The sequence below is a fragment of the Talpa europaea genome (assembly GCF_964194135.1).
Source record: "Talpa europaea genome assembly, chromosome: 8".
Lineage (NCBI taxonomy): Eukaryota > Metazoa > Chordata > Mammalia > Eulipotyphla > Talpidae > Talpa > Talpa europaea.
The window spans coordinates 60548934-60576178 of NC_140075.1; the positions used below are offsets into that span (position 1 = coordinate 60548934).

Below are 27245 nucleotides of genomic sequence, written 5' to 3' on the forward strand. Positions count from 1 at the left end.
TGGGTGAGATGATACAGTAGACAGAACAGTAATCTCTGGTATGACTGTATTTTAAGAAACAGTTTGGAGGTACTCTGATTCAATGTTAGTACCTTGATTGTGGCAATGTGAAAAGGCGTTGCAATGCCAAACACAGGCATTATTACGGTTTCATATTTCTTATCAATATAGATCTTCATTTCCCGAATATGCGGTTCCTTGGGCATCAGTGATGGGTTTTTATAGGACACGTTAGATTTGCGGGCTCTGAAATGGGTAAAGAAAAACATCTGAAAAACTTCTGCAAATTACATGTGCCCTTAAGACAACCTCACTGCTCAGTGCAAACTTACTTCTGAATCTGCTGTTCTCCTTTCTGTTCAGTCAGTCGCCTCTTTGCTTCCTCATTGAGTTGAGCTGCCAGTTCTTTCTGATGTGCTCGTCGCTTCTCCTCTGCGGTCATCTCATTCTAGTGAAGGGAATACCCAAGATTTCAGAACATGTGGACCATATGATAAATATGCAATCCATGTTGTTTAAAATAAAAAGACTCACACGTGTTCTTTCTGTGAGTAGTGCTGCCCGAGAACCTCTTCCCAACAGGTCCTCGGCTTCATCTTTCTCTTCCTCCTCTTCTTCCTCATCCTCATTCTATGAAAAAGTCAGTCAGAAATTCAAGTCTTAATTTTTCTAGCCAATGCTGTTCATCTTCTTCATTGTACAAATTTTGTACAGCCCTCATTTATCTTCTTCCTACCTTTAGAAAAATTCCCACATTCTTCACTTTCTTCTTCACAGACGTGAGAACAGTGGCTGGGCCATCCTGGAATTAGATGGAGAAACCAGACATTTATAAGAGACTTAAAAGAAACACTCTCACTCTCTAACGTGGTATACAATAAAGCAATGTTTTGAGCCTCCTGGATACTAAAATCTTTGACAATAAAGTTTTTAACCTTCCTAACCTCAATCTTGGGAGGCAATGTTGGGCCAGTGGATAACAATATAAGCTTAATTTGAAACTTGGCTTAGTCAAACCCTTGACAATTGGCAAATTAATCATCTCTATGACTTAGTTTCGTTATCTATATATAAGGATAAAACTATTCACTTCATAGGATTACTGTAAGGATTCATAACTGCATACATAAAAACGCCTAGCTTATAGGAAGAACACTGATTTGCTATTATTATTAAGAACCAACTTCTGCTAAATGAAAGAAATTAGTCATAAAAGTCTACAAAGTTCCAGAATTGACAAAACATTAGAGACAGAAAGTAGTTTAGTCATTGCCTAGGCCTGGCTATGTATGTATGTGTGTATGTGTGTGTGTATGTTTATGTATTTATGTATGTATGTATGTATGTTTACATGCACTGGGTACAGTCAGAAGCGTGGGAGGGTGAGAGAATTCACCAGAGCCAGACCAGGAGGCAGAGCAGGCAGAAGGACCGAAATACACTGCTGAGGGGAGCAGCGGGCAGCAGGAGAGGTCTGCGCGCCATGTGGGACCCTCCTCCGGTGGCCGGGGAGCAGCCGGGAATCAAACCGGCGCTGCAGAGGCTGTGAGCAGCTTCGCAGCCCAGCGCTCAACTGCTGTGCCACCGGGGAGGCCCGAGGCCTGGCATTTTTGTGGAGATAATGGAAAGTGACTGCTAATGAGCACAAGGTTTCTTTCTAATTTGATGAGTTTGTCATAAAATTAGATGTGGTGATAGTTGCACAGTAGTGAATGTACTTAAAATCACTAAATTGTTTATTTAAAAAAAATGGCTGACTTGTATGGTACGCAAACTAGTTCAACGAAGCTATTAGTAAATTAAAAAAAAAAAAAAAAGCAGTTCCCTCAGGCCTCCCCCCTGGTGGCGCAGCGGTTGAATGCTGGGCTGCGAAGCTGCCCGCAGCCTCTGCAGCACAGGTTCGATCACCGGGTGCTCCCCGGCCACCGGAGGAGGGTCCCACATGGTGCGCAGACCTCTCCTGCTGCCCGCTGCTCCCCTCAGCAGTGTACTTTGGTTGATCTGCCTGTTCTGTTCCCCACTCTGGCTCTGGTGAATTCTCTCACCCTCCTGCGCTTCTGACTATACCCAGTGCTTGTATAAATAAAAAAAAATAAATCTTTAAAAAAAAAAAAACAGTTCCATTATTACAATCAAGTCCTGAAAATATCATTATCAAGATTCAAACCATGACACAGTAAAAACCTGTTTTGTTTAGATTATTCCCTATACTTGGACTACAATGACTCTTCCCGCTATATAAGGTCAGGCTGTCAGAAGGATCTCTCCCCTTAGTCAACATTTATAAAGACCTTTAAGAAAGAAACCTGAGTACAAAATTGTGCCTCACAACTCACTTCTTGAACCCTTAAAAGTTATTTATTTATTTAAACTATTTATTTATTTATGCATACAAGGACTGGGATGTAGGCCAGAGGTATGGGAGATGAGAGATTCACCAGAAACAGAATGGGGAGCAGAACAGGTGGATTTACTGAAATACACTGCTGAGGGGAGCTGTGGGCAATAGAGGAGAGGTCTGCCATGCCATATGTGGGTTAGCTCCCTGGCCAGGGATCGAACTCAGGCCATAGAAATGACAGTGCTTAGACTTAACCCCTACATTACCAGGGAGGCCCCAACACTTAAAAGTTTAAGCAACAACACACACCTCATCCACAAGCACTGTGTCACCAATGAACAGAGCATAGGTTTTCTCTTCTGGCTTCTTCCCTTCTTTGTTAGACAGGTCTGAGAATCCCAAGTTGATGCTGAAAACCATCCCTAAAACGCCAAAACAGTAATTAGTCCATAACTGTAAAAGAGTGGTAAAGTATAGATTTTATTAAAAAAAAAAAAAAAAAAAAAGGGAGGGGGTGCAGGATGAAGTTATAGGAAATTATTAAAAAAAAATGTTCCTATGGCATGCATATAGAACCTACCTTTCTTCAGTTTGTATTGATTTTTACTATTAATCACTAAAGAACCTTCACGGAATTCAATTCCCATTCCAAACCTAAAGCAAATGAAGAGAAAGTTCAGATAAAGCAGCAAACATGTGGAGTTATTTCCCCATGCTGACCAGTGAATTAAGGAACATTCAAGGACAGTCTTTGAGTTCTTAATATGTTGAAAATAATCCCCTAATTAAGTATCTCCTATAACATTTACTTTATAAAGCCTTTCTTATTTTAATTTATTCATCCACATTTAAATTTTAATCTTCCACCATGAAATCAAGTTAGGAGTTTTCCTATAAGACACTCTTAAGGGGTGTATTACTAAATGGTGATAACTGTATTAAAAGAAGCAAATTTTAGTGGAATATTGATAAATAGATTTATTAAGTCACTTGGGCCAAGACTTGGTATCTGTTAATATATTTCCTCTTGTCCATCAGAGAAATCCAGAAAGAAACTACATACCCCAAGAGTAGTTTCCATGTAAGAAGACTGCCTAAAGGTTTTGTTTCCCAAAATGCCTTTTGTTCTGTAAGAGGTTATTAGGTACTTCCAGGTGGTTAATAGTCAAATACATTTTAGAAGGTGTTCTAAGAAAAGAAATATAGTGTGTAATACTTATGAACATCTATGATTAAATTCTGGAACACTTACTGGCATCTATTACATTGGTCTAGAATTTCCACTCCATCTCATAATACAAGGTGCTGGGCACACAGTTTAGTCTTAGTTGAATCAATTTAAGAATATTTTCGCTGGCCATTGCCAGTCATGAAAATTGACTTAAGAGTGACAGTCACATCATAGCACTTACCCTAAGTTTTTTGTAATTTTGTTCAATAATTCTGGCTTCTGCTTTTTAACCACATCCATGACAGCATTATACACATCACATATCTTCACACCTAATCACAAGACAGAAAGGGAAAATTAAAGTGTCTTTGAAAAGAAAGCCCTAAACTACATTTTTTTTTTAAATTTAAAGATTTATTTATTCATTTACACAACACAAGAACCAGGGTACAGGCCAGATGCACGGGAGGGTGAGAGGATTCACCAGAGACAGAGAGGGGAACAGAACAGGCAGACTGACAAAATACACTGCTGAGGGGAGCAGCGGACGAGACAGGAGAGGTCTGCTTCGCCATGTGGGACCCTTGCCCGCCAGCAGGGATCGAACTGGCGCTGAAGAGGCTGCAGATGGCTTCACAGCGCAGCGCTTAACTGCCTGCGCCACCAGGGAGGCCTGCTAAACTACATTATTTATTTATTTATTTTTTAAAATAGAGGCATGCTTTATTTATTTATTTGTTTGTTTTTTTATACATGCACTGGGTACAGTCAGAAGCATGGGAGGGCGAGAGAATTCACCAGAGCCAGAGCGGGGAGCAGAGCAGGCAGAAGGACCGAAGTACACTGCTGAGGGGAGCAGCAGGCGGCAGGAGAGGTCTGTGCGCCATGTGGGACCCTCCTCCGGTGGCCGGGGAGCAGCTGGGGATCGAACCGGCTCCTCGGGCGCGGGCAGCTTCGCAACCCAGCGCTCAACCGCTGCGCCACTGGGGAGGCCCTAAACTACATTTTTAATCAACATTTTCCCCATACAGTATGTCTCCTACAGCAAGGTTTCTCAAAGTATGAACTGAGGATTGAAGCTGCTTGAGTGGTAGGGCTTTAGAAATTTGCATCTTAAAAAACAATCTACTCGGGCTTCCCTGGTGGCGCAGCGGTTGAGCGCTGGGTTGCGAAGCTGCTCGCGGCCTCTGACGCGCCAGTTTGATCCCCGGCTGCTCCCCGGCCACTGGAGGAGGGTCCCACATGGCGCGCAGACCTCTCCTGCCGCCCGCTGCTCCCCTCAGCAGTGTACTTCGGTCCTTCTGCCTGTTCTGCTCCCCGCTCTGGCTCTGGTGAATTCTCTCACCCTCCCGCGCTTCTGACTGTACCCAGTGCTTGTATAAACAAACAAACAAATAAATAAATAAAATAAAACATGCCTCTATTTAAAAACCAAAAAAAAAAACCAAAAAAAAAAAACAATCTACTCATTCATTCATTCTTTTTTTTTTTTTTTAAGATTTATTTATATAAGACAGGGGTACAGGCCAGATGTGCGGGAGGGTGAGAGGATTCACCAGAGACAGAGCAGGGAAAAAAACAGGCAGAAAGATTGAAATACACTGCTGAGGGGAGCAGTGGGCGAGACAGGAAAGGTCTGCCATGCAATGTGGGTTGCTCTGCCGCCAGCGGGGATCGAACCGGCACCGCAGAGGCTGCGGACAGCTTCACAGCGCTGCACTCAACCGCCTGCACCACCAGGGAAGCCCATTCATTCTTTTATTTTAAAGATTTATTTTTATCTATACATACAAGAGCTGGTGTATAGGCCAGAGGTGCGGGGGGAGTGACAGATTCACCAGAAACAGTGGGGAGCAGAACAGGCAGATCTACTGAAATACACTGCTGAAGGGCGCAGTGGGCGAGACAGGAGAGGTCTGCTGTGCCATGTGGGTCAGCTCCCTGGCGGGGATTGAGCTCAGGCCACCAAGGTGATAGTGCTGAGACTTCACCCCTATGCCACCAGGGAGGCCCTACTCATTTATTCTTAAGAATCATTAAAAATCAGTGACCCAGAGAATTGGGGGGACTAAGTTGTCTCTTGAAATAATTTTTTAAGAGTTGATAAAGAGGGGGCCTCCCTGGTGGCGCAGGCGCTTGAGTGCAGTGCTGTGAAGCTGTCCACAGCCTCTGCAGTGCCGGTTCGATCCCCGCCGGCCTCAGAGCAACCCACATGGTGAGCAGACCTCTCCTGTCTCACTCACTGCTCCTCAGCAGTGTATTTTGTCAGTCTGCCTGTTCTGTTCCCCACTGTCTCTAGTGAATCCTCTCACCCTCCTGTGCATCTGACCTGTACCCTGGTTTTTGTATAAATAAATAAATCTTCAAAAAAATAGCCTTTAAAAAAAAAGAAAAAAACTATGAAATGGGTACCTATTAGAATGACTTTGGCATAATTTTCCGGTTCTAGTGTATGAACAGATATTTCATGCTATAGTAGTTCTGATACAGTAGCTTCAGAGAGGGATCTATCCTTATCAAACTACCTATGACTGTGATTTCCAGTAATATTTGTCAAGATTAGCTTGAGACATGGAAGAAAAGTGTCTGCAAACTCTGGGTAAATGGATGGACTTACAAAGTGGTATAAAAGTGGTGAACATAAAATCTCATTTAGCCATCTGGGGGTGTAAAGTCTCAAAAACAAGGTGTCAAGCAATCTGCTTTCTTTCTGAAGCAAGTAGTTGCTTGCTCAGCTGATTTGTCTCAAATTAAGATTCTTAGTATCCATTCAATGTAAGATTAACATCACACATTGGTTCCTAAATACTAGTGCAATTTTTTAAAATTTAAAGAGAAATAATAAGGCCATGGTATTTACAAAGATCTGGACACAGGTGTCTAACCTCAGAGGTTTTTCTAAATATCGCTGTAAAACCACAGTAACCACTCATGACCAAAAGAAAAAGCAGATAGAAGACCTACATGCTAGGAAGATTCTAAGCCTGTAAAATCTAGTTCTATTTTTAGTAAAACAGTTTCAGGGATATAAACTCACACCACCTCAAAAGATATTTGTTACATGATCTCCAAAACTTGACTCAGGCATCTCACCGTGTCTTAATTCCTTCAGCAGTTCCTCTTGAAGCTGGAGCAAAAAGTTGTAATTTTCTTGAACTTCCTGAGAAGGGTCAACCATCAAAGTGCGAACAAGGTTGGAACAGTAAGATTTGAAGCGAATACCCATGGCACAGGTGATGGCCCCAAAATGCATGTGATTCTTGTCACTAGAGACCCGAAGAAAGTATTTCATTAGCCAAACTAAGTAAACCTAAAGTTCTCAATAGCACTGGCACACGACACTCGTAATAATTTTTCTTTGCTACAGCCCAAAGCTGAAGCAGAATAACCAATGAAGCTTTTTAAATTCCAATCAACTTGTAATGGTGTGGTATAATACTTGTGGCCACAACTTTCAGAATAAAAATTCAATTGACAAGTAGTTGAGCTGTATCATAAATGTCCAAAAGGTACATTGAACGAATTTTATTCATTTATAGCCCTACAGTATGGTGAGCTACATCATGAGTTGATGCTAAATTGTAGCATTTGCTGCAAATGTCCTCAGACTGCAGGAGAAACAGCATTATTTACAGTATTTTTTAAATTAGAGGGGGAATTACATTATGGTATATATCTAATGAGAATTCAATTTTTTCCCCCAGCATATCTTGTGCTTTCCCCCCAGCATTTTAAATCATCAGGAAAAAATGCTTACAAATGGACTAAGTAATGAGTTGTTATGTGAAAGAGAAATATACAGGTAGAATAAGAAGTCAGTGTAGAAAACAGAACGGTTATTCTGTCTCCTACATTTTGGAGTTCCAGGGTAAGCCAAGGAAAAAATAGGTTAAAGGCTGACACGCTCTGGCTATTGTTGTATCTGGAAGTTCTCAAACTTACCTCACCACACTGAACTTGAGATTGTAATTGCCACCACTCTGAATGATAGGAGGGTAACACATTTCCACGGTAGAAGGGTCTGCCCCAGCTAGATACTTTTTCTCTTCGATGGCCTTTTCCACAGACTCAGCCAGTTTGCTGTGTCGAACTTTCTATAAGTATACCCAGAAAAAAAGCAATATTTAACTAGAGGACAGGAAAAAGGATGCTGGGCTTATGTACCAGACAACATATTGGTACAGATGCAAAGCAAACTTAAGAGAACAACATGTGGAATTCAGTTATTCAAGGAATTTTCCAGTAATATACTGGCTAAATATCAAGAAACTATCGTGTAGGTTTAGTTATTTTGAAAAAGAGTTGGCACAACTGTATACCAACTTAAACATCAAAGACTTATGCCTATTTCATTCAAACAGTAAAAGGAATACTTCCTCTCTCCATTTACCTCATCTGCATCAACTATTTCCATGACCCTTTCCTTGAAGAACTTGTTGAAGACTTCAGAGGTGATGCTGGCTGCTTTCTTCATCAGGTTGAGCTCCCCGTCCTCCTTGACAGCAATGGTATAGGCCACAACTGCACTGATATCTATCTGCAGTCAAGGTGGTAAGAGTTTTCATCATGGAAAAAAAAATGTTTTTCTCCAACTATGACTATTTTTTGTTTTAAAGATTTTTATTTATTTATACAAGCACTGGGGTACAGGCCAGAAGCATGGGAAGGTGAGAGAATTCACCAGAGACAGAGCAGGGAGCAGAACAGGCAGAAGGACCGAAGTACACTGCTGAGGGGAACAGCGGGTGAGACAGAAGAGGTCTGCTGCACCATTTGGGAATGTCCCTGGCCAGCCGGGAATCGAAATGGCACTGCAGAGGCTGCCAACAGCTTCACAGCGCTGCACGCCACCAGCGGCGCTACCGGGGAGACCCCTCCAACTTTGACTATTAACAGTGACGATAACTGGTTATTTAGTAAACTATTCATCAGTAGTTTGTGGAACACCTAAATAATATTCTCTTCTTAGATGCATAAACATTTGAAACCACTCTTAACCAGGTCATTCTCTGTACTCTAAGAGACATTAAACTAATGTAAATGTCTCTCCATAAAGGATTTTGTAAAGGTTGAAGGAGGGAGAGGCAGGACTGGAGGGACCCCCCCCCCCAAAAAATGTTTTCTGGTAAAGAGGTTTTTCTCAGTATCTCCCTGAGATAGCTTATCTATCTCCTGAATGCCTCATTTCTGATAGAAAATTAAAATTGGTTTACTACTCCAAGGGGAACGAAAAATGGAAATGTGAATGAATATACAATCTTCCTAAAACATACTCTCTGCACAATCAGATATGGAAATCCATCACATGTTTGTCTTTCTGCCTCCCAATGTGCTTGTTTCAGGGAGTATTCTTACTTTGTCAAAGCCTTCTTTGTTAAGGCAGTCATTCCAGCTCTTCATGAATTCTCCAGGGAATTTGTCTTTGCTGAACACTCCAATCTTCTTGCCATTCTTGCTTTCTTTAATAGCTTCAATCATTTTGTCAAAGCTGCTCTTATTACTTTCATTCTATCAGTGCCACAGGAAAGAAAGGAGGTTTGTTAGTTTTAGAATTAGACATCATTTCTACTAATAATAGGAAGTAACCCCCACACCCCATCTACTTCTATAGAGCAGAATATAACATACCAAAAGGTAACCAAAAATTTCTTTGGTTATTTTTATATATTTAAGTGAAATGCCATATAAGTCAACAAGACTACTCTTTTTCTTCAGGACAATTAAGAAACTCAAGGCCCTAGGTTAACAATATTTGAAAAAAAACTTTGTCAGGTGGGCAGGATGACAAAAAGATCACATTTGATAGAACTGGAAATGAATATTTATTTATTTATTTATTTAATTTTAGAGGCATGGTTTTTTTTTATTTATTATTTATTTTATTTGTTTGTTTGTTTTGTTTATACATGCACTGGGTACAGTCAGAAGCGAGGGACGGTGAGAGAATTCACCAGAGCCAGAGCGGGGAGCAGAGCAGGCAGAAGGACCGAAGTACACTGGTGAGGGGAGCAGCGGGCGGCAGGAGAGGTCTGCGCGCCATGCGGGACCCTCCTCCGGTGGCCGGGGAGCAGCCGGGGATCGAACCGGCGCCGCAGAGGCCGCGGGCAGCTTCGCAACCCAGCGCTCAACCGACGCGCCACCGGGGAGGCCCTGAATATTTATTTAAAGATACTTAAAGATATTTGTTCTAATGAAGGTACTCCAATGAAAAACAAGGTGAGAGTGTCTTTAGAATGGACAGATAGTTGGCATTCACTAGAATTTCACAGCCATGTTTTGTGACAAAACTATAATACTATTAAACTGCTTTTCTTCCTAATGAATATGCGATAGAACTTTGTAATTACAATCACATTTGGCTAAAATCTCCCATTTATATTCTTTGAAATTCCTAGAAGGCATTTCTGTTTATCACTTTTAAACAATCCGTCACATTTATGACACATTCTTTTATCAGCTCTGACCTTTTCTCGTATCAACAGTGTGATGGCAGGAGCTCCATTAGCATTCTCATTGCCTTTAGTGTTGGCAATCTGTTTCAAGAACTCCACTTTTTTCTTGCTGGCCATAAAGATGATTTTGTCATCACAGAAAACCATAATAGTATCAGTTAGTTCATAACCAAAGAGCCATGTCTATGGAAAAAGATAAGTGATAACAGTATTAACTCACTGAAGAAAATTACTTATACAGAAACACTTACAGAATACCGGAATTAACTTCAAAATAATCTGAGGAGGGGGAGCCCAGATATGGACACAAATGAAATTAGATCACCCAAGAGTTGACAAATTTATTGAAACAGGATAATGGGTACATAGGAGTAGATGTTATATTTATCTATCTTTATGTTTAAAATATCCCATAATAAAGACCACCAAGTAGAAACAATTTAACTGTATAGAGGACATAAATACATAAACAGAGTAGCCCCTCAGGGAATTGTGTATTCTATATCCCTCAAAGACTACTAGTTGCCAATCAATTATTTACCATCATTTCTCGTCGCTAAGTATGGCCATAGATTGAACTTAGGCCAATTAAGTTATAAGTAGAAGTATTATGTGGGGGACTTCAAGCAAGACTCTTTAAAAACAAAACGCAGTCTCCCATTCTTTCCTTTCGCTATCTTCTACCTGGAATGGAGATGTAATAGATGGGGCTGCTCTAACAATTTTTTCACCCTGAATACAAAGGCTATGGATGGGAGAGCAAAGATTTGGAAAAAGTCTCGGTTCCTGAAGACTATACATTTAAATTCATCACAGTTTACACATGTCTCTTTTCCTTATATTCTAAATCCGTGTTGCCCACTCACTGATGGAAAATATTCTATATCTATTCTAAAACATGGCAGCCAATATTGAGTACTTGAGACTCAGAACTAAGGAATTAAATTTGTAATATGGTTAGTGGCTACCATACTCAACAGTGCAGTAGATGATCCAGTGACTCTCAGGGCTTAAAAACTGTTAGAAACCTCTCACCTGTAAGGCAGTTGATTTGGCATAAACAATTTCTTCATCAACACCCACTGATACAACAATAGCATCGACATTGGCGTACTCATCTTCTCCTTTCTGAAAAGCAAGGAGGGTAAGTAATTTGGTCACTTTCCTTTTACACTACCAGAATAGGAATATTTACACAGAGAATGCATAATTTCTTCCTAACAGAAATTCTAATTTAAGTTACACATTTGTTTAACAACCTCACAGCCACTACTCATTCCACTTTTTAAATAGCTTTAAGATAGAATTCACATCTAATACAACCCATTCATTTAAGGTATAGAAGGATGGTTTTTAGTGTATTCAGAGCTATACACCATGACAATAAAATTTTTGAACATTTTCATCTCCCCAAAATGAAACCCAGTGACAATCATTATTGATCTGCCCGCCCCCCCATCCCAGGCAACCACTAATCTATCCCTATGGACTGTGTATTCTGAACAAATTCATATAAATGGAATCACATGTGGTCTGTGTGACTGGTTGCTTTCACTTAACATGCAACATGCTTCAAAGTTCATTCAAGTTGTAGCATGTATCAATACTTCATTCCTTTTCTTTAATGAATAATTCATTGTATGGAAACAGCGTATTTTATTTATCCAATCATTAACAGCTAGATATTTAGGTAGTCTCCATTTTTGTGACCATTATGAATAATGCTGCCATGGGCACTCATGTAAGTTTTATGTGGACATACTTTTTTTGAGCATATACCTAGCTACGAACTTGCTGAGTCAAATGGTAACTGTGTTTAACTTTTTGAAAAAAATCACTGGATGTGAAGTAATATATCATTTTAGTTTTGATATGCATTTCCTATGACTGACTACTCACCATCTGTACACTTTTTAATTTTTTTGAGAACTGCCAATATAGAGTCTTTCTATAATGGTTAAGAGCTAGATATTTAGGTAGTCTCCATATGGGGTATTGCTTTGTTATTAAATTTTAAGAGCTCTTTTTGATCTTATATTCTAAATTTAAGTCTCATCAGATTATGACTTACACTTCTTTTTTTCCATTGGCAATCTTTTCCACTTTTTTTTTTTAAAGATTGATTTTATTTATGCATACAAGAGCAGGGGTGTAGGTCAGAGGTGTGGGGGGTGAGAGAATTCACCAGAGACAGAGTGGGGAGTAGAACAGGCAGATCTACTGAAATACACTGCTGAGGGGAGCAGTGGGTGAGGCAGGAAGGTCTGCTGCTCCATGTGGGTCAGCTTCCTGGCCAGGGATCCAAACTCTACAGTGGCTGGCGACAGCTTCATAGTGCTGAGACTTAACCCCTTGCGCCACTAGGAAGGCTCCCTTTTCCACTTTCTTATTCATATCCTTGGTAACACAACTTTTTAATTCTGGAGAAGTTAAAATTATTTTCTTGTGCTGTTGATGTCTAAGGCTTGTCTAATCCAACATAAAGATTTACCTATACTGGGCCTCCCTGGTGGTTCAAGGGGTTAACACGCAACCTATGAAGCTATTCGCAGCCACTGAAGCACGAGTTCGATCACTAGCCAGGGAGCTACCCACATGGCGCAGCAGACCTCTCCTGACTCGCCTGTTGCTCCCCTTAGCAGTGTATTTCAGTCATTCTGCCTGTTCTGTTCCCCACTCTGTCTCTGGTGAATCCTCTCACCCCTCAAACCTCTGGTCTGTACCCCAGTTCCTATATGCATAAATAAATAAATCTTTGGAGAAAAAAAAAAGATTTACCTATTCATTCTCCTATAACAGTTTTTAAGTCTATGGTTCATTTTGAGTTAATTTTCTTTCTTTTTCTTTTTCAAGATTTATTTACTTATGCATACAAGAGCTGGGGTACAGGCCAGAGATGTGGGGGGGGGGGTGAGAGGACTCACAAGAGACAGAGTAGGGAACAGAACAGGCAGACTGACTGAAATACACTGCTGAGTGGAGCAGTGAGTGAGACAGGAGAGGTCTGCTGTGCCATGTGGGTTTCTTTCTGGCCAGCTGGGGATCAAACTCGTGCTACAGAGGCTGTGGATTGCTTCATAGTGTGGTGCTTAACCCCTTGCACCACTAGGGAGTACCTTAAGTTAATTTTCATGTATGACATGAGGAAGAAGCCTAACTTCATCTTTACCTGTGGATATCCAGTTGTTTCCAAAACTATTATTTCCTCATTGAACTGTGTTAGTACCATTGCAAAAATAAATAAATAAATAAATAAAAATCAAATGATACAAAGGCAGAGGTTTATTTCTGGATTCCAAGTTTCAGTTCACTGATCTTCATGCCTGTCCTTACATTAGTACCAGGTTGTTTTCATTACCATAGGTTTGTAGTTCTGAAATTGAGACGCGAGAGTCTTCCAACATTAGCTGCTTTTAAACAGCTTAAGAAGACCAAAGAAGTAGCAATTATGAACTGTAAGGTTAAATTTGACTTCTAATATCAAGAAAAACAGTTACATAAAACTCCTCCACACTAAGGCTCTAGTTGCCAATGAGGTTCTGCTGAATTTCTCTACCACAATTTCTCTATGTAACCCAAAGAAGATATTACTTACAAAGTACAGACAGTCTTCCATTCTGAGAAAATGTTTCTACTTCAGCTTGATAAAATTTTACCATTAGATCTCATGGATGAACTGAAAGCAATGGTAGCTAGAACTGCTAGCACCAAAGCATGAATTAAGACAGGGTCAGCATAATTTTTCTCTACCACACACCCGTAAAAGAAAAGCCAGTTTCATTAAAAATTATCTTTGATACAATAAAAAAATTAATATTATGAAATCCCAACCACTGAGAAATGAGAAGTACATACAAGCCCTTCTATGTGCCTACTGAAGTATGATGGCCGCTTCAAGCAAACTGCTTGTACAATTATTTGACTAACAAGTCACATTAGTCATTTTAAACAGTATGGGTATCTGTCACACATATTCTCATAAATGAATGAGGCAAATCTGCCACTTCAAGAAAAATGAATGACATTTGTATTGTAAATAAGATTTGCGTTTTCAGACAAAAATAAAAAATTTGAGAAACTTGTATCCCATCGCTGGAACTTGACAGTATCCCTAGTTATTCAACTTTTCTGATAAGATCAGTTGTAATATTAATATAATGATTTTTTGATACTGTATAAAGATACTGACATTATATGTAAAACATTTCAAAAGTCTGCACAAGTGAGAAAACCAGTGTTTTCCAAATAATCAACTCATAAAGCTACAAAGTCATCCATGGGTAAAGGATCAAAGGTGCAAAACAGACTTATATGAAAAGTTTATTTTTTGTGGTTTTATTTTTTTAATTTTTATTTTATTATTTATTTATTTATTTGTTTGTTTGTTTTGTTTGTTTATACATGCACTGGGTACAGTCAGAAGCACGGGAGGGTGAGAGAATTCACCAGAGCCAGAGCGGGAGCAGGAGGCAGAGCAGGCAGAAGGACCGAAGTACACTGGTGAGGGGAGCAGCGGGCGGCAGGAGAGGTCTGCGCGCCTTGCGGGACCCTCCTCCGGTGGCCGGGGAGCGGCTGGGGATCGAACTGGCGTCGCAGAGGCCACGGGCAGCTTCGCAACCCAGCACTCAACTGCTGGGCCACTGGGAGCTTCGCAACCCAGCACTCAACTGCTGCGCCACTGGGGAGGCCCTATTTTTTGTGGTTTTAGATTTACATTACAACTTTCAAGAAACGATCACTTCTAGAATAACAAAGAATATTCATAATTATCTGAAATGGTTATGAAAATATCCTCCCTGTTCCAGCTTTATGTACATGAGATCAGATTTTCTCTATATACTAGATACAAATAAAGAAAATTTCTTTGGGGTCCAGAGTATTTTAAGACTGTGAAAGAGTTCTGATAATAAGAGTCTGAGATCCAATGGACTATATGAGTCCTATGACACATTAACTCTGACTTGGACATCAGTTACCTTCCTCCTAAAAATTTTGTTCCCTTACATTCCTATTCTTCAGGCAAAAAAGGATTTTGTGGCAATTTTACTACTATAATATTACTACTATACCTTGATAACCTATCAAAATTAGTAAGAGGCACTTCTCTATGTTTTTGTGTTCTGGACACAATACATAATTTTCTTCTTAAACATTTTCTGAAAAATATCACTGAGTCCCTTTTAATATTTTTTGATACTTAAAACCTTGGTTGAATCAAAAATTTTCAGCAAGAACAAGCCACCAGCTCCTTTCTTTTCTGGCTGCCTGAAAAGCCATCACCATCATGAATGACACAGTAATTATCCAGATGAAGAAGTTCATAACCAACCGAATTCTTCAATGGAAACAAATGGTCATTGACATCCTTCACCGTGGGAAGGCAACAGTCCCTCAGACAGAAATTTGAGGAAAAACTAGGTAAAATGTATAAGACCACCCCTGATGTCTTCTTTGTACTTGGCTTCAGAAACCATTTTGGAGGTGGCAAATCAATTGGCTTTGGCATGATTTACATTCAGATTATGCAAAGAAAAATGAACCCAAACATAGTCGCAATACATGGCCTGTATGAGAAGAAAAAGACCTCAAGAAAACAGAAAAAGGAACACAAGAAAAGAATAAAGAAAGTCAGGGAGAGGAGACGGAAAATGCCAATGTTGATGCTGTCAAAAAGGAGTCAAGATTCTATAGTGACTTTATCTGATTCTATAGTGACTTTATCTGTATCTGTGGTGATTATATAGAGTTTTCATGAGAGGATTAATAAAACCTTTTATGTATCTGCTTGGAAAAAAGAGAAAAAGGTATCAAAATACACAAAATATTCAAACACTAATATGTCTTAAAAAAGTAAACAGTATAATCATGCAACTGAATTTTGTGGAAAATAATTCAAAGGGATCTCACTGCATTTGAAAATGGAAAAAAAGACCCACATATTTATTTTATGAAGACAGGGGAAACAAACTGAGCAAAGCTCAAGGATTTCACGTCATATAAAATGTCTAGTTTTCTACTCCCCCCCAAAAAGATAAGAGGATGAATTCTAACATTTCTCCAAAAGTAATTGCTCTGGCCATTTGAAATACTCTTGATTCTTTATAAATACTGGTGATCTCTGACTCCAAATGAAATGTCATAAGAGCAGAACTAAAGATACCTAAAGATAATGAATTTCAGTAAAAATTTTATAAAACATTATCAGTGAAAAGAATTACAATAAAACCCAATATTTTGACAGCAAAATCTAGGACACTACTTTGTATTTTCAAACCCATGAGAAGTATAAAATGCCTGATACAGATTACATCTGGTAACAGTCTTATGAAACCGTGGGAGAGTTGGGGCCCAAACCTGTGCTGCTTAAATGGCTCCACATTTCTACTTGATCCATTCCTGCTTGGGATGGTCTTCAGGACTGATTTATTTATTTTAAATTAAAGGATTCATTTATTTATTTTAAACTAAAGTTCTTTTTTTAGAATTTTATTTATGCATAGAAAAACTGGGGTGTAGGCCAGAGGTGCTGGGGGTAAGAGGATTCACCAGAGACAGAGTGGGGGCAGTAACAGGAGGGATGACTGAAATACACCGTTAAGGGGAGCAGCAGGAGAGAAAGTGGGTAGCTCCCTGGATAGGGATCAAACTCAGGCCTTAGCAGTGACAGCGCTGAGACTTAATCCCTAGGCCACCAGGGGGTCCCAGTCTTCAGGATTTTGATTCAAGTCCTTGTCAAGTACGGACTGTAATTCCTGTGTTCCTCTTTCTAGATGATCCACCTTGTAGCAGTGACCACTGGTGTTCCCAGATTCTTGATATCCATCAAATCTCTTCTGCCACCATAAAATTTAGATACAGTATGTATCACTGTACTCAAAATTCCACATAAAGACCTAGCACACTCAAAATTCCCCACACAAATATATAGGCAGTCCTCACTCACATGAATGGGTTAAACTTAAAAAAGGTACTGAAAATAATAGTTAAAATATACTTTTATTATAGAATTTTATAGAACGACAGATAAAGTGATAGTTTTTCTCTTTTAAAACTTCCAGTTACCAAATCAGATGAGAGAATACTTTCATTATGGCCCTAAAGATAAAAATAAATTTCTCTGGAAGTTTTTGATTTTTATTTATAAGGAGAATTAGCATCACGTGGCAAAATTTTTCAGGAAAGGCATCAGTATACGGATACTGACGCTGACTTCTTAAATTTACCAGAAAATTCTTTTTGTGACTGTAACCGACAGGAGGTCCGCCTTCTGTATTTAGAGACAACGTATCTACCATATAGGCTCACTCTGAAAAACAGTGCTTACACTTACTATAACCTAACCATGCTGGACTCCAGTCTCCTCTATCTTTACATATTTAAGTTCTGCTGTGAGAATGAAGTGGGTTAATGTGTATAAAGTGCTTAGAATAGTGCTTAGTACATTATTACTAAAGATTGAAATGGTTTCTTGTTAGAAATTTGCAGGTATCATCACACCACTACTGTTATTGATGTCAAAGATTAGCTGTTGATTATATAATCAGTACAGAGTACGGTAGAAGAAACACTTTGAACACCCTGAAAGTGTGCAACCCATAAAGATTTTGGGTGAGCCCAAATGTGGCTTTAAACATTTAATCACAGAGCAAAAATAGTTATATACTTTTAAATTCTTATATACTTTTAAATTGATTACAGAAAAATATCTGCTTAATATTTGATGTTATCTGTTAATCTGTTTAATGTTAGTCCTTAATAAACGCTATAATTTAATAGTGCAGTTGTAATTACACTACCTTTATTTCTAGCAGCTAGTTTTTATTTTTTTAAGTGACACAATCTTCCATTATAGTGATATAAAGTATCCTATCTGAATACATTTAGGTTTAAAGAGTTGAAAAGTTTTTTTTGAAGATGAAAATAGGTCAGAGCTTCACCCCAAGGGCTTGAAAAGCATTCTCACTGGAAAGATAATGATTCTAAGTATGCATACCTTGAAGAGCCCCAATGAGGCACCAAGTATCAGGGAAAAGGAATGGAGTATGTATGTGATGGATGAGTTCAGAGCTAACAACAGGTGCTGTCAGCAAACTTGAGATGAGCCTCAGGTTCTCGGAAGTTCCAAGACAACTTCTAATCTGTCTGCAAAAGGACTCGATTTATTCTCTGGAGAAATGGAATCAGAAAAGATTCTAAAACCAGATACTAGGACCAGCAGAACGCAAGCATTAACTGTTGAGGAAATAAACAAAAGCTTGTAATGGGAACAATAATAATTGGGAATAAATGCCATAAGACAAGAACCACAGATTATTTTCTTTACACATTCTCAATGAATTCAGAGAAAACACTACTGACATTTGGAGGTCTTCCATGAAAAAGCCAGCCCACTCACTCTAGAGTAACTGTAACCAGTTGAGAGGCCCCATTCACGCAAAGTTTCCATGCTTTAACAAAATAAAGGGAAAATCAAGACAAGGACTCTCTAGGACAAGGGGGGGTCCCCACAAGGGAAAGTCACATGGGTCAATAAGACTAGAGAGCAACTTGCACAAACAGATAAGGAAAATGTGAGGTGAGACGTGGTGGGCAGGGCAATTTAAAAATAACAGACTTAAGTGTGAAAATTTTGGAATCAAAGATTGATAAGACTATGGCACACGTAAAAATAAACAGAGTAAGTTATCAGGTGAGTGTGAGAATTTTAGAATGAAAGACTGATGACAGACCAGCAGGAAAAAAATCAAGGGCAGGTACATTTTAAAAAGGAGGGAAAATAGAGGCAATCCTTAATGTCAAGATAAAATGGAAAACAAAAAAACACTAAACACAGTAGATCCAACATTGAAAATATTTACATGAGGGCCTCCCTGGTGGCGCAGCAGTTGAGCGCTGGGTTGCGAAGCTGCCCGCGGCCTCTGCGGTGCCGGTTCGATCCCCGGCTGCTCCCCGGCCACTGGAGGAGGGACACACATGGCGCACAGACCTCTCCTGCCGCCCACTGCACCCCTTAGCAGTGTACCTCGGTCCTTCTGCCTGCTCTGCTCCCCGCTCTGGCTCTGGTGAATTCTCTCACCCTCCCACGCTTCTGACTGTACCCAGTGCTTGTATAAATAAATAAATAAATCTTAAAAAAAAAAAATTTACATGAGCGTTACAATGTACACTGACTACTGATTTCACTAAAATGGCAAAAAATGAACAAACAAACAAAAAAAACCAAAAAACCCCACAACAACTTATCAAGAGGGGTGGATGCGTGAGATAGAGCAAGTAGAATAAAACATTATATAATTGAGATGGAGGGTACATGGGTATTCACTATAAAATCCTCTCATCTTTCTGTGTCTTGAAATTTTTCCAGACAAATATGTCAGGAAGAAATTTTAATCACAGGAGAAGATAGGGAAGTTGGAATGAGTGTGACGGTGTGGGATTACAGAGTTAAACAGTTCTGGGTGGGCCACAGTCAGTAAACAGCAGAAAATGAAGCCCAGCATGTGGGATGCCAACCTGTGCAGCTCTGCTTGAGAGTCCAGGCTCCACTCCACCACACCACTTTTTCTTAAGTATGATGGTATAAGTATGCAAAATTTAAATCCTAGTATACCAAAAAACAAATTCACATTTAAAACTGCCGAATTAAGAAACAGCATGTGGCAGCTTTGGGGGGAGGTGATCTTTTTATGGTTTTGTTTTAAAGAATTTTATAACTATTTGTTTTTTTGAAACACTTCATTAAAAATAATCTTTGAAGTGCAAGGTAGAGAATATAGATGTTAAGAAATTGGCAAAAGTGGTGAAGGTGTTATCTGAATGATAAGAAAGTAGGGGAAATACAGCAGGAGAGGAAGAACTAGCTTCCTTTGAATGAAATGGGTGCTACATCAAAGAGGAAACATTCTTGAAGGTTTTTGTTCTAGTTAAGATACTTTATCATCAAAACAAGACAGTTTTGAGAATAAAAGGGTACGCTATTAATAATTACACAGGGATAACAGGTGAACAGTTCCAGAAAGGCAGGACTTATGATCACCCTAAATATAGCCTGGACACAAGTATTTTCAAACCAAGAAAGACTGCACGACAGCTCAAGTCACCATTGTCCACTGACTATTATATACCAGGCATTACACTTAATAAAGGGAAAAAACAAATATAAAAAAATAGATAATCACAGTAGACCTTAAAAGTTGAGTAAGCAAGAATAAAGAAACCCCAAACTATTTAATCATTTACTTCCATCTAGTCCTCTTCTTTACTTAATAGACCAAAGCATTATTTAAACCATTCTTGATCTTACTCCAGAGATAATGGAGCTACAAAGAACTGAGATGGGTGGAAATAACCCCTTACCCTGCTGAAAGCAGTCAGGGGATTGCTTATATTTTAAAGAATCTTTCCAAGTCAAAGTTGCCTAGTCGTTGGAGAGCAATACAGAACAAGAAACTTGTCCACAACAAATACAAGCAAAGAGCCAGAAACTGGCACCAGAGACAAACACTGACACTATAGCTTATTAGTTTTCTCCATACGCACAAATTTTCTTTCGGGGCTGCAAACCCATCACCTCAATTCTGATCTGTGGTGTAGAGTAGCATAAGTGAATGCACTGGATCAGCATTCCTTTCGAAAACAGCTGCCTTTTTGACAGTTTATGGAATTCTTCTGGGATAGAAGGCAGACAACTGAAGTGGAGGTTCACTCACTGCAGGATGTCTCAAGTGGGTCTCAAATGAGTCACAGGTGTTTCTGGATATTGTATACCTCAGCTCTTAAAGTAGCTCTTAAAGTAGCTGGATATTGTATACCTCAGCTCTTAAAGTAGGGACCCTGAAAAGGGGGCAACCTCCCCATTCCTATCCCATGCAGTACTAATCACATTACTTGGTTAAAATCATCATTATCAGGGCTTCCCCTGGTGGCGCAGCGGTTGAGCGCGCTGGGTTGCTCGCCTGCAGCCTCTGCAGCGCCAGTTCGATCCCCGGCCACCGGCGAGGGTCCCACCAAAAAAAAAAAAATCATCATAATCATAGTCATGAAAAGGCTGGGGAGTCCTGAATAAAGACCTAGTAAGTATGAGATGGCAGAGAAGCTACAGCCCACCCTCAGGTCTGACCACTACCACCTGAGCTTTTCTACAGCAGAAATAAACAGGCGCGGCAAACCCTTGAAGCTTTTATCAATTCTAGTTTAGAAAATAAGAAGGAAGACTGGACTGGACTCAAACATCCAGTGAGTCATAAAACAGTAGCAAGTTCCAGTCACTGTAGAGGTTCCCTAGTGATTTTTGACTGAGCCCATTTTCTCATCTCTAAAACTATTTTCTCAAGTGTAAGATTTAATGTTTTAGAAATTTCTACTCAAACAGTTAAAAGTGTGAGTGATACTGCAACTGTTCTTAGGACTTAAATTATGAACAATGTAATTAAGAGAAAACATCTTATTTGCAATGGCCTCACAATATATACTTAACTTGTAGAGAGATGAGATTAGGAGTCACATTAGCTCTCACTCTTAGGTAAAAAGAAAGGACAAAAGTTAGTAGCTTTTTGGTCCTCTACAACTTTATGTAGCTAGAGACAGCGACCTCACGCAACCACAGTTCTGAATTGCTTATCCTCAGAAGTATCTAAAATTAAAAAGTGGGTGTAGAGCCCAAACTAATTTTTTGTCTTTAACAGATTTCTTTGAAGAAGATAATAGTTTAAGACTTGGGATTGATATAGGTAACTTCAGCTATTCTATTTCGATGCCAGTTTTCTTAATAAAATAAAGTAAAACAAACAGAGCATGCCACCTATATACTCAACGATCTTTCTGCTACAGCAATCAGAACTTATCCCAGAAAACTGTTATCTTTGCTTAAGTAGATCAGAATGCAAGTAATGTAACCTAAAAGACCGTCCACATAAAATGAATTCTGGGCGTAGTTACTGAAATTTAGTTATTAAAAAAATACAGGTCTATCAAGGTTTTTGTAATAATTAGCCACAAGATTAGCTAATGAGTATTTTTATATTGATTTGGCTCATACTGCTACAATGCTACTATCCTAACAATATCTGAGAGGACTGATATCAATTTAATGATTAAAAAAACAAAAAAAAAGGGGGGATAGTAATTTAATTTTCATGAATTTAAAGACTGCCATTTGATCTTAAGTTTGTTAATGTGTATTCAGGCCTCAAGATTTTCCTAGTTTCATGCTTTTCATCTATCAGTTGTGCTGGGAAACTTGGAGCTCGGAATTAATCATACCTTTCATGAATGGTCTAAAGAGAATGAGAAATAACTTGATAAAGTGATTTTACTGGGCTAGAAACAACTTCTACATTAAGGGTGTTTAATTTCAGGGTCCACGGATAGAAGGGCTTCGATTATACCAGTACACTAGAACTTAGTCATCTTTAGCACACTTGTACTTACAAATCTTTAGAAAATATAAGAGCTTTTAGAAAGACCTTTTCAACATGGAGCATGTTCAAATTAATTTTGTTGACAGTGAAAAAAGCTGTAGCAAATAGAAATTAAGCAAATTTTTAAAAATTATGGTTATTTGTCTAGCACAGTCCTTAATTTTGCCTTTCATAAAATGCAACAGAGGATCCATTTTATTTCCAATTATCTCCATGCATTTATCCTCGAAAGATGAAACATGCACAGGAACCTTTATTTTCAAAGTTAGGGAAATGACCAGCAGCTTGGTTTGTCCGTAGATCAATTTGCAAAGGCAACTTAAAACGCTGAAATCAGATTGATAATTTTTGCGTACATTTTCCAGGTTTAGAAAGTCTTTATTAGTTTTATCTTCCCTAGATGACAAAGTTCCGAGGCCAGCCTTAAGCTAGACAGCTCACGCTGCACCACAGGACGCAACCAAACGTATGAATTGATAAATTACTATCATAAAAATAAATGTTAACTGTGGATGTTTTTCAAGCAGCAAAACGGCCCAATCTTTAAAAGACCGCAACAGCTCATTTTCTTGAACACGTGCCCCAGACACTACCAAGGAGGAAAACGAACAAGGTTTTGGGCAACACATCGCTTTTTCTATTACCAATGCCTGCAGGTCTTCAGCCTGAGGTTTCTGTGTTACCCACAGCAAGGCCTAGAACGAGAGGCGGTTGCGCGTGAGCAGCATTTGTTGTTGTTTTTTTAAATCCAGCAAAAACCCCGCAAACGACAAACGCTAAGAGCCGGATTCACAGCCTTGAGCGCCCCTCCATCCATCCGTCACGAAGGTGGTGATAAGTGTGGCGGGACCTGGGGCTTTCTACCGTGGTTCTGGGGGCAGAGCGGGCGCGTGGGTGTGTGTGAACACTGCAGGAGGGGGCAGCAAGACGAGATCACGGAGTGGGAGGGAGGACGATGCCTCTTCTAGGGCGGGAAGAGCTACGAGGGGCGGCTGTTATGCATGACGGGGGCCGGCACTCGGGGGAAGATGGTGGTGGCCGCAGGGCAGGGTGATTGCGGGGGATTCCCTATTACCAGGGGGCGCTCGGAGCCGTCTGCGGGTGAAGGATCCTGGAGCAACGAAAGGGGCGCGACACTGAAACCGGGTATTACCGATCGAAAGGGAAAAAAGGGCGCCGAAAAACGGAGTTATTATGGGATGGCAGAGGTGGGCTCCCTAGGGAAATTAATTACGGGATCCAGCTCACCCGCCAATTGCTGTACAGTCTCTTCACTCGCCGGTAATAGGCATCTTTGTCCAAAGTCACAGCCATAGCCACAGACGCCGCTCCTCCTCGGGTTCCGAGAATCACGCGAGGTCCCGGCTCCACCACCCGCTCTCGGCCCCGGAATCCCGCACTCTCCCAGTGACCCGGAAGTACCGACCTCAAAAAAGATGCCCTTTCCGCTTCCGGGTCCCGGCAGCGTGCAGATTTTTTTTTTTTTTTTTTAAATCTTCTCTCCAGAGCTTGGGGGCGGAGAGAGGGGGAAAAAAAAAGGGTGGGGAGATCAACAAAAGTATAATGCCAAGAGTCTAGATTTTCGCGGGGTTTTCTCATCAATTTAGCAAGAGCCGCACGCAAGTCGACGTCATCACGTGACGCCCTGCTCCAGTCCTCACGCTCACCAGGGCCGCGATTTCCAGGAGCTCCGACTTTTTGTCGAGGAGGCAGCGGCTGGGCTTGCGAAGGAGGCGGGAGGCCTGACGCGCTCGCCCCGCCCCACTTGAGCTGCCGCGCGCGGGTGTGAAGGCCCCACCCATCGGCAAAGGAAGGGGAAGAGGAAAGAGCGGGATCTGCCGTGGGGTGGCAGTGGGAAGCCCGCAGCAATAACTGGGTACCTGCCTCTCCTAGAGGTGGGAAAGCAGCGATCGCTGCTTCTCCAGGGCTGGAAGGATCTTTCGTGCCAGGACCCTGAGTCAGGGGCTTCCTTGAGGGACAAATAGAGCCCTGGAGAGGAAGCCCCACCTCCTAATAAACCAGTCAAGTTTTGTGGGAAGAATTTGGCATTAGAAAGAAAATAAAATGCCAGGCTTTTCTGAACTCTGGAATGTTAGGGGAAGGGTCGTGGTAAACAAATGGCTTTAACGGTTTTTCACACAGCTCAGGTAGGCCCCCAGGCCCAAGTAGTGAGGTGTTCTTCCAAAGTAGACCCCAGGCCCAAGTAGAGAGGTGTTCTTCCAATCAGCCAGTCTCCTTGCCACACTTTATGAAGTGACACCATTCTTATGGTTTCCCAAAAGCACCTTAATCCAAACAAAATGTACAAGGTTCTTGATGAAGCTCTTCCTTCACATCCCTCCTAAGAATTTGGAGTTTGAATCTGAGACATTTTGTATACTATTCAGCTTATATCATTTCCTAGCCTTCAGCAAGCTGAACAGCTTACTCACATCCTTTAATGGAGTAAAGGTGAATTGTCTGCCTTATTCAGGTAACTGCATGAACAGTAATGACCTTTAGGAAGTTAGTGTTGAAATTACATCAGCTCTTTAAATGAGTATTATTGGATTTGAGCAAATACAGAACAAGGGAAAAGTGAAAAAGGATTAACTTAAATTTATTAATGCCAAGGGGAAGGAAGGTAACAGTTCCTGACCCTCCAGCTGTATCCACAGTTCGGCCAGGAACAGGCTCTGCCAGAGGCCAGGGCCAGCGCTACATAGTCTGTGGTTAATGGAGGTGTCTAGGGAGGGGTGAGAGCATCAGCTGCTCTAGTCTCCTTTTCTTCCCCAGAAATGAGGAAGTGGTCATGTATTATTTTAGGAGTTCCCCTGCCCACCCAATCCTCTCAAATTTGGAAGCAATCAGGTACAAGTTTTCTTTTTCCTTTTCACCTCCTGGAGTCCTGGGTTTCCCCACATCTCCCCTGCCCCTCCCACTTTTCCATAGTCCAAGGGCCAGAGTAAATGAAAATACAGCAGCCACCCGAGCAATGGGGACCATGGGACATCAGTCATCAGCATCTTCACTGGAGTCTGAGTTGGCTGGCATCATAGGATCATCAATGAGTGAGAAGTCCCTTTCTGAGCTATCATAGCCCTGAGATAAATCATCATCATCATCTTCATCCTCATCGTCCTCATCTTCCTCAGGTCGCAGTGGTGGCAACCTCAAGGCAGTACCAGAGGTGGTAGTGGCTGGTGAAGAAGGGTAGCCAGTGGCTCTCAGGCCTGGATGGTGATGGTGGTGATGGTGGGGATGGGGGTGGTGGTGGTGGTGATGAAGCATGGTGCTGGAGTCTACATGAGGGGATGATGTTGCACCACCCATCACAAATGGCATAAAAGGCAAAGATGCAGAAGTGGCACTACTGTGACCCAGAGATGACACTGACTGCAGGCCACTACTGCTGTGTTGGAAGGTATTATGCAGAGATAAGGACCCAGTGGTTCCACCCTGCATCAGGGCCATCATCTTAGAAAGGTCTGGTCGCATCCTACGGGCCCGCTTCTTGCTGCTGTCTGGTGCAATAGGCCCTGGTAAAACCCGGTTGAACACAGTTTCAGCATGGTGACCCTGGGAGGAGGAATAGAAGACAGTAGAAAGAAGGGGGTGGGGTGGGGGGGAAACAGAAGTCAACAGAATTCTAACTTGCAAATGTTTTTTCATCAAATTGATCTTTAGTAGTCTGACAAGGCCTGATGGTAGTAACTAGGAGGAGCAACTGTGAATGTTGCCGGCTAGAGCATTCTGATGTTGCAGCTAAATGAAAGGATTTGACAGAGTTTTGCTTATTTTTATGATGATATTTTATCTTTACTCTGGTCGCCATTCCACAAATCCTTACTTTTGTTAATAAGGGATAAGAATAAAACAGTGAATGAACCAGTACTTGCACAGTATGCTTTACTGATGGTAGGTTGTTTACATCATCTGGCCAAATGAAGTGCAGTATAGCTAAATCAATATTTACAGTACATAAATGGGGTAAACTTGAGACAGGGGTAAACATTAAGATTTTTGGATATCTAGAACACCAAACATATTGTGAGTAGCTCCTCACCAAATTAATGTTTTTCTCCTCACATTGGTAGGCTTACATTATCTACTGAATTTTGAATTGCTTTCTTCTAAATACTGACTTCAAATATTGGTTAAATTCGGGCCTCCCCTGGTGGCGCAGCAGTTGAGCGCTGGGCTGCGAAGCTGCCTGCAGCCTCTGCAGCACCAGTTCAATCCCTGGCCACCAGCGAGGGTCCCACATGGCACGCAGACCTCTCCTGCAGCCCGCTGCTCCCCTCAGCAGTGTATTTCATCAGTCTGCCTATTCTGTTCCCCGCTCTGGCTCTGGTGAATTCTCTTACCCTCCCGCACTTCTGACTGTACCCAGTGCTTGTATAAATCAATCAATCAATCTTTAAAAAAAAAAATTGGTTAAATTCGTTGAAGGAGAAACACTGCTTTCAGTACCCTTGCTTTGCTAGACTCAGGCAATAGAAGGGTTGGAAGTGTGGCATAAAGGATGGCATTAAACTCAGACCATGTTACACATGTCTATGGACTCTATTTTTTAAAAAAAGATTTATTTATATTTATGCATACAAGAACTGGGTGCAGGCCAGAGGTGCAGGAAGTGAGAGGATTCACCAGAGACAGAATGGGGAGAAGAACAGGCAGGTCTACTGAAATACACTGCTGAGGGGAGTAGTGGGTCAAATAAGAGAAGTCTGCTGCGCCATGAGGGTCAGATCCCTCGCTGGGGATCGAACTTGTGTTGCAGTGGCTGCGGATAGCTTCATAGTGCTGAGACTTAACCTCTTGTGCCACCAGGGAGGCCCTGGACTATATATCTTAATCTAAGCCTAACACTTGAGAATATG

General features: G+C 40.8%; 2 protein-coding genes and 1 pseudogene across 3 annotated transcripts in view; 1 reads left to right on the plus strand and 2 right to left on the minus strand.

Annotated features, from left to right (window-relative positions):
- SUPT16H (SPT16 homolog, facilitates chromatin remodeling subunit) overlaps positions 1-23697 on the minus strand; it is a gene marked incomplete at its 5' end in the record, with an annotated part of 35064 nt that extends 11367 nt beyond the window's left edge. Inside the window, 14 exons of the mRNA XM_084239673.1 lie at positions 93-246; positions 333-448; positions 535-630; positions 737-802; positions 2651-2763; positions 2922-2995; positions 3754-3844; positions 6606-6778; positions 7455-7606; positions 7903-8049; positions 8868-9020; positions 9977-10147; positions 11000-11092; positions 23632-23697. Coding sequence (XP_084095799.1) covers positions 93-246; positions 333-448; positions 535-630; positions 737-802; positions 2651-2763; positions 2922-2995; positions 3754-3844; positions 6606-6778; positions 7455-7606; positions 7903-8049; positions 8868-9020; positions 9977-10147; positions 11000-11092; positions 23632-23697 — 1665 coding nt within the window. The remainder of the gene's footprint in view (positions 1-92; positions 247-332; positions 449-534; positions 631-736; positions 803-2650; positions 2764-2921; positions 2996-3753; positions 3845-6605; positions 6779-7454; positions 7607-7902; positions 8050-8867; positions 9021-9976; positions 10148-10999; positions 11093-23631) is intronic.
- On the plus strand, positions 15249-15668 carry LOC311176091 (small ribosomal subunit protein eS24-like; annotated as a pseudogene). The gene has a single exon. The product of its transcript is annotated as a small ribosomal subunit protein eS24-like (transcript).
- Positions 23698-25374: 1677 nt separating the features above from the next.
- The window catches only part of CHD8 (chromodomain helicase DNA binding protein 8), a gene marked incomplete at both ends in the record, with an annotated part of 40578 nt that continues 38707 nt past the window's right edge, over positions 25375-27245 (minus strand). The window contains one exon of the mRNA XM_084240007.1: positions 25375-25941. Coding sequence (XP_084096133.1) covers positions 25375-25941 — 567 coding nt within the window. The remainder of the gene's footprint in view (positions 25942-27245) is intronic.